The 8,090-nt window shown below is 48.9% G+C and overlaps 1 protein-coding gene across 1 annotated transcript in view; it reads left to right on the top strand.

Annotated features, from left to right (window-relative positions):
* Window positions 1-4,305: 4,305 nt before the first annotated feature.
* Window positions 4,306-8,090, top strand: part of LOC119437052 (nose resistant to fluoxetine protein 6) — a 68,582-nt gene continuing 64,797 nt past the window's right edge. Inside the window, exon 1 of the mRNA XM_049660097.1 lies at window positions 4,306-4,645. Coding sequence (XP_049516054.1) covers window positions 4,306-4,645 — 340 coding nt within the window. The remainder of the gene's footprint in view (window positions 4,646-8,090) is intronic.

The raw sequence follows: 8,090 nt of genomic DNA, 5'->3' as shown, positions 1-8,090 counted from the left end.
GCGCACATTCTCACATGTGTGTCTTCCTTCCGATCTTCTTTTCAACCTTTCAGCCTCTGTCTTTTCCTCACGTGCGGTAGCCAGCCGGCTTCTCACTGGCTAACCTTCCTGGTCTTCCTTATCATGGTTCTGTTTATCTCTTGCTTTAGAGCAAAACTATTTAAAATAAAAAAAAGCTTTTACCATCAGGAAAAACTACGATAGGCTAGGGAAAAAGGCTTACAAAACTATGTAAGGATCCTTAATATCCGAACCAAATTAGTTGATCTGCGAAAGGTGAGTCCGATGTGGGCTGCAGGAACAATGAAATTAATAACGAAGAAGCGCGTAAGTAGGACCTGCCTTGCGACAGTGCCAGTCTGCGTGACTAAGGCGGTTACAGCGTTTCTTGCTCGTTTTGGGGGCTCTCCGCCTGACGCTTCCTCTGGTGGTGTTACCTAACTTGGTCCGTTGAACTCTTTGCCGTTAATGCAGCGCTTTCTGACTTCGGATCCGCCCGTCTTCGTGAAGCATCGCTAAAGCAGGTTCTTCTCTGCGGTTAGAAACAACAAGTCGGAACTGAAACTGTAACTAAGGTGAAAGATTGGGCCAGTTGGGTTTGCATCATTTGGCCATAGCAGCGCGAACTAAAACTATATTTTCCTTTGTGTATATCTATCCGGACAATTAACAAAAGCTGATAGCTGGAACTTAGCGCTTGCCCATATATGTCTCTTTCTTTCTGTAAATGTTTTAGTTAGCGCTGCTATGACCTCATGAAATAGTAAGCATTCTTTAGGCTTCATGTGGTCACGTCGTTCGACAGGGGTAGGGAGGCTAGCTAACAAGGGTGCGTTTATGAGTCGGGAAATATGTATAAAAGTGTCTTGATTCATTCGTGAGTTTGTGAACCTAACGGAGCATTTCAATCATCTCGAGACGTGAGCTTGCGCGAGCAAACGAGCGCAGAAATGATGAGAATTGTTCACGCCTTCCCTGTCTGCGTCTTTAAGTGTATTGCAATAGTGCGGAGGCTTCGGCAGGTTAGTACATATCTATACCATCTAGAACAAGGGATATGTGTCTCTATGTCCTTGTTTATTTTCCATGATTGCCCCTGGTAAGATTAGGCGTTTTTGCGCGTGCGTGCGCCTGTGTATGTCAATGAGTGTTTCAATGAATTTAACTCTCAAACCACCACGAACGAAGAACGTATCCTGCCTGAGGCCATGCCAATCCAAGCATGACGAACCTCCTGCTGTGTTACCATAAGCTAGCCCTTCATGCTTCGATATCGAGAACCAACCTCAAGAAGGCCACCGACATATCGCTCGAAATTTGCCGCCACGGCAAGATGAATGGTAGTGAAGGCCTGCAGCACCATTCACTCCCCGTGTAGGAAGCAAATGGGTCAGGAATGGCTACCCGTATAGCCTTAAGATGGCAGGTTTCCCCCCCCCCCTAAACCCCCCCTACACACACGCACACACACACACACACACACACACACACACACACACACACACACACACACACACACACACACACACACACACCACACACACCACACACACACACCACACACACACACACACACACACACACACACACACACACGCACACACACACGCACACACACACACACACACACACACACACACGCACGCACACACACACACACACGCACACGCACACACACACACACACACACACACACACACACACACACACACACACAGACGAACATCTCGATGGTATACCTGTGTTTGGATGATTTGCATTAGCGCAGCGACTTGCACCTGTTCAACATTCGTCAAGCACGTCCGCTCTGTACGAGTATATAGACCATCAGCTTTAACCTCGTGAATAAAAACTTCCGCTTCATGTGACAGACATCTGAGCACTCGGTAGCCGTTACCTGGAACCGAAACATTCTGCTGTTTTAGCGCAATGCTATTTTCTTCTAGCTCCTCAACAGGGCGGTGGGCGTGGACGTGTACTCGTGCGGTGAGCGGAGCTTCTGCAGAGCAGTCTTGGCAAGGCTTGAGCCGCATCATTACTATGCTCCCGGGCTTCCACTCTGTTTTGCATGCGGAATTCGTGGCACTGACTGAAGAGTTCAAGTGGGATTCCAAAAGCAAGATCGAGCAGTTGCTGCAAGAATATTTGCTTCGTTGGCTGGACGCATATACTAAATGTTGATGCCGCCAATCTGTGGGACATTGCTTAATAAAAGATCGCGTGGAGGGCGCAACATTTGGACTAGGTTATCTCAATGGCTAATAGGCTATAGCGTCTGGGTACTTGCTTTTGTTGAACAATATACATTCCATTAAATCAGTTTATCACGGCTAATTCACTCTTGCATGTCATTTCTACCAGTTGAAAGTTCAGTATGTCTGTACCATCCTGTAGTACGACGCTTAGTGCCATAATTCTTCTTGCGGGACACGTCAGTTAAAACGCGTTCATTTGGGCTGGTTGACAGGTAGTCGAACGCAAGGGACAGCGCAGGGCGAAGAAAGAGCACAAACACAGCGCTGACTGCCAACAGTCAGCTTTTCGTTTGTTTTCATTATTCGCCTCGTCCTTACGATCTTCCTCTCGTTCGACAAGTAAGTTCAGCCGTTTTCACTTTTGTAACGGTGCGCTCGTGCATGACAAAGTTTGTGCGAACGGATACTAAGTGTAAAACTATCATTGGAGACGCAGAAGCGAACGCGAACATTAGTGGCCATTTTCTTTGCCGGAAATATTGCTCACAGCTTCAATGAGTAAAAAGTAGCACGTAACACTCAATAAATGAAATCGCACTGCTATTGCACTCTAAGGCAGCAATAGATCTATAGACGAAGTCACCCTTGAATTAGAATAGCATCTAGTAGCATTATTCAAAATTGTATTCACTGCGTCTGGGCACTGACCTCTTGTGACATCTACTCGCTGTCTCAGGCAGCACCATCGCCGCAGTGGCTCAATCGATTATTTTATGCTGCACACTGGATTTGAGAACAAAAAAAAAAGAAATAGAGGAAAAAAGAGCAAAAAGAAATGGCTGACCCAGTATCTAATTGCTTTCACACAGGTCCTTGCTGCAAATGCCTTCTCTAGTTAGGTTACATTTATGGTCATAACGGTAGGAGTCGAAAGAGTATTGTTTATCGCAGCGACGTCATGGGCCCTCAACTTTGGAGTACATGGTGCCCTGTAAGAAAAAGGGAACGCGGATTAATAAATGAAAATAGATAAAAGAAATCTGTAATCTTTTAGCGAGTACATTGTTGGTAACGTTCACTAAAACATATAATAACAGTATCTGTTATCTAAATATCTGCAGTTTATAAGATCATTCAACGAACTTCTTTCTTTCTTTGTATTTTTTATTAATCTAAAGGGGACGTTAGCCGCATATTTTTCCTTTATAACCGGCTATTGGGGTCGAAGAGACTGATGAATTCCCCAGAAAAGAAATCGGCCAAACTCTAACTGCTGAGCCTGAACTAAAGCGTTTCCGAAAATAGGCGAAGCCAGTGCGCTAATCCCTGTCTCGAGCGAGTCACCCGGTCGCTGGCCAATGATCAGGTGCTCTGGCACGCGTCTGACGCAATAGCGAGACGAAACGTTCAGGAAGCCGCCGACCCAAAGATCACGTCGTGTTGCCAAACGGGGCAGCACACAATACAGTTCCCATGGCTGCATTTACTTCTAATGGTACCCGTATGGCGCACTGAAAGCCGCGTTGCAAACCCTTAATCACAGTTGCCTTTTCGCTGAAAGCGGAACCGCGCGCCCCGAGCAGATGAGAGGCCAGCGGTCACGGAGCGGATGGCCCGGCCGCATGCTGTTCGCGTCATTCATTCTCGTCATCGGGGTCTATGTACACACGCACAAGCACACACAAACACACGAAAGAAGACAAGGTGCATGGTCTTGTGATGCCGCCGCTGCCGCCCCCGTGCACGCTGCCCGTACGCTGCCAATCTTCCTGCTCCTGTAAAAAACGGGCGAGCGAGCGGCGGGCGACTCGTTGTTCCGCCGGACTTCCTCGAGGAACTGGAAGGAGGAGAAGGCCTCCTAGGAGGAAGGAAGCACGGACGGACGGCCTGGCGGAAGGTGGAAAATATGAGGGGGGGGGGGGGGGGAAGAGAGCCACAACACAGGGAGGAGCGAAAGAAGGCGAAAGGAATGAAGGAAAGAACCTCTGCTCTCCATTCAGGCGAAAGGAGTTCCAGTTCTTTCCGGAGGCCCCCTCAGAGAACAACAACGCGTGTCCCTCCATAGCATCGCGAGCGTGCGGAGTTGCTGCTACTAACCGACGTATCCGCAATGTGGACCCGCACGACGTTCGCGGTCGCCGCGGCCTGCATCTATCTCGCCGCCGCGGGGGCGGCCACGATGCAGCCTCAGGTTTCACGCGCCGTGGCCGAAGACGTCGTCGGCGATACGACGGCTGGCGGCGAACCACCACCGTCCGCCGGCGCCACCACAGTGTCCGACGACCTGGACGTGGAGGGTCGCCTCCGGTCCCTCATGGACCGTCTCATCCACGAGTCATTGCCACGCATGACGGCACTGGGCACCGGCTCCAACGTGACCGGCGACTGCTCGGCGGCCCTTTTCCGGCTGCTTCTGGGAATGCGCAAGTTCGAGCCCTGGGCTCTCAGGCGTAAGTGATTTGTGCGGCTCCGTGTTAAAGAGCGTTCTCGTTTTTTTCTCTCTCTTCTATAATCCTGATGTCTGTCATGTGCCGTGTAGGTTGTCTGTCGTGGCTGTCCAGATTGTCCTAACAGCAGCGATATGAGAACAGTTCGCGCGAGACCACGCACACCGCAGCTGCCTTGCGACAGCAGCAGTGTACGTGGTTGACTGCTGACGACTCAGGCTTCCGCGTAAACGCTATAACTTGATCTCGCATATGGTTTATTTTCTTTATTTGCCCTCTCAGTCTTGTATAAACTGTTTTGGTAGTCTAAGAGAAAATGAAGGCTATAACGTAAACTTCTACTGGTGTCACACAGAGAAACCGAATTAATCATTTAGACGCTCCCTCGAAACTATGAGAGACATTTTACTGGTAACTGAGCATAATTTGTCGGCTAGTGGACTGAGGCGTTGCGGTCGTAATAAACAGTATGGCAGGTTCAGCATGCGTGGGCGTTGCGTTCTAAAGACAAATCCGTATAACATTACTCGCCGTGGTGGCATAGTGGCTTTGGCGTAGCGCTGCTATAGACGAGGTGATTTGATCCTATCCCATGGCGGCGGCCGCATTTCGATGGGGGCAAAATTCAAAAACGCCCGTGCACCGTGCATAGGGTGCACGTTAAAGAACCGCATCTGGTCCAAATTAACACGCACTCTCCCACCACGGCGTGCCTCATAGTCAGATTGTGGTTTTGGCACGTAAAAGCCCAGAATTTAACTTATTTTACATCCGTAATATTGTGAGTATTGCCACTGTGTAATTGCCCACCAGATTTAGAGCGGTGAGCAGGCTTGATGAGTTTTGATGCGGTGGACAAAACACAGAAAATCGTGTTTAAGTCAATAAGCTGGCATCGTTTTCTCGCGAACCAATTACGTATAAGACTGATTTTGCAGCAGTCGGAAGTAGCGGAGACACGGAAGTTGCCAGTTGCCACCGCCTACCCCTACGCCCACACGCTGCTGCTGTCTGCGCAACGTTTGATCATAGTCACACTCTTGCCAGAATATCGTAGCTGCAGGCGAACTACCACCACTCCTTCATTCCTCGTACGCCACGCATTTCGACTACGAGGATCTCTTCTTGTCTTTTTCTCGATTTCAAACTGAAGCAGTTGTTTAGCGGTTTCACACTGATTCTTTAAAGTATTAATATGGAAACATGGTTGCAACTACAATCAAACGTCCATAGCTCTACTGCTATGGGGAACGAGAAATAGAGTCGACAGTCCCGGAGCGTCTGGTTTCGTAAAGAGCACACGGAAGCGCGCTCACGGTCGTCCCGTTACGTTGGTCGCACGTTCGCATCCTTCCTCATAGCATCAAGCTTTGCGTCTCTCTTCTTCGTCATAAAGGATATGCGCCACCTGTTATACAACGCTTCGTCATCGGCGCCAGCACGTGGGATGCCACCATGGCTTCCCTTTCGAAAACCGGTAGTGCGTGCCACCGCCTCTGCCAGCGGTCAATGCCGGTAGAGCGCTGGCACGTAGGGGGCATCTTTCCTCAATGGCCATCCGCTCTGCAACGGCAGCCTAAAATGGAGCGGTGCATAAAAAAAAGAAGAAAAATAGACGATAGCGTCAGCAGTGGAGCGGCTAACAGGAGTCGTGCGGAAAACTGTGCAAACGCCGTTCAAGGACCCATTATCCTGCGATCTTGAGCGCGCGAAAGAGGTCAGCGTATCCAAATTGCCTCATCTGTTGGGCGTTATTCGCCTGGACGCTCGGTGCTCTCTCGCCAGTGCGTAGTGCATCATTATTCCTCCACTGAACTACAAGTAGAGAAGACGTACCGCAGCAACAATAAAGCGCGTTTCATTGATAGTCAAATCAGGCGCGCCATCCAGCGATAATTATACGATGGCATAACACTTCGTTATGGCACACTTACTTGCAGTCATGAGATTGCCTGCGTCTGTAGCCATTTTTCAAGGGCGGGCACGTACATTTGCCACTGGTTGGTTATACGCACCTTTGGCTGTGGCCTCTCACGACAAGTACTAGGTATTTTGTGTGTTTATTAGCTCAGTACGCCATTTCAAGAGAAAGAAAATAAACCTAAAACGGATTGCTTGTTAGTATTTATAGTTTTTCTCGCCAATTAGGCAATGCATGATAGAACTTTGTCATCTATCACAAGGGAATGATTATGTCAAAGGTATAGCTGCATGGCTTAGCTTCGCCAAGCTGAAATCACTGGCCTTATCCCCTTGCCCTCAGTGTGGGGTAGCAAATCGGACGCTCGTCTGGCTGTCCTCCCTGCCTTTACTGTCCTTGTTTTCTCTTCTTTTTATACTTGTTACAATTTGCGAAATTGTATGGAGCACTTGCGCCTTCTTAGTTGACAGAACAATCTTATGCGTCAAGTTTATTTATGATTACAGTGCAGTTTTAGAGAATCAGAGCATGTAAGTTTCTCGCACAAGGTGGAGCCATTTGGTAGCAGTTCTGGTGGTACCATAAATGTAGAATGTCTAATTGTTTGGGGAAGGAGGGGGGGTCATGAAAGCAAATATTTACGGAATACTGAATATGTTTACTGGAAGTGTTGAAATATTTACAGCTTCACAAACCGTCTAGAACCACATCAATGAATGCCTCTGTACTGATTGCGCTGCGCAATTTTGTTTTAAAGGGGATAACTTTCTATGACTCTTTCGGTTGTTTTTGTGCTTGGTCTGTGGGTGTTCGGTGGTTGTTCAGTAGTCGCTCGCTCCCTGGTTCGTTCGTTTGTTCGTTCGAGCTATTTCGTTACATTGACAATCATAGTCGATGGTTTCGGCACAATTTCTTTTTTTGGCTGGTCTCTTTATTTCTGGGAAAACTTTGGTACAGCAGCAGGCAAGAAAGAAAAGGGAATGATGCTGCTAAAACAAATACGTTGATTTGCTGGCCGCTACTTCTCATGACGCAGGTCTCAAAAGCTCCCACCGTAGGTTCTATAAGAGGTGCACTGACTTTCCACGTAGCACAGCTTCCATCCTCTGCAATCCGGAGCACAATGCGTGATCCGTACTGCGGGCCTCTCGTTAAAGCTGCCAAACTTAACGAGACCACAGAGCGAACGCCGGCTCAGTTAGTGTCACTACAGTGCACGTGCGTGCGGTACAGTCGCCGATCAGCCGCACGCGGTCTTAGCGGCCGCGCAATCAACCACGCTGGCAAGCGCGTGTTTCTGCGCGCTCTATCTCCGGCCCAATGATCCCGTGGCCATGGAGGAAGTTCGAAAATAACCCGGGACACAGAGCTATATACTTTATCGACATCACGATGGCGGATCGAGTCTTTCCGTTTTAGCGAGACGGAAAACGGCCCGACAGACCCGCGCCGCTTACAAACTGACGGAACCGGCGAGCAATTATACGCTGCTTTTCTGTGCGACTGAGCGCGTTCATTTGCTCAGCA

This window comes from Dermacentor silvarum, chromosome 1 (genome assembly GCF_013339745.2).
Source record: "Dermacentor silvarum isolate Dsil-2018 chromosome 1, BIME_Dsil_1.4, whole genome shotgun sequence".
Lineage (NCBI taxonomy): Eukaryota > Metazoa > Arthropoda > Arachnida > Ixodida > Ixodidae > Dermacentor > Dermacentor silvarum.
The sequence above is the reverse complement of the archived record's forward strand: the minus strand, read 5'-3'. Positions and strand labels throughout refer to the sequence as shown.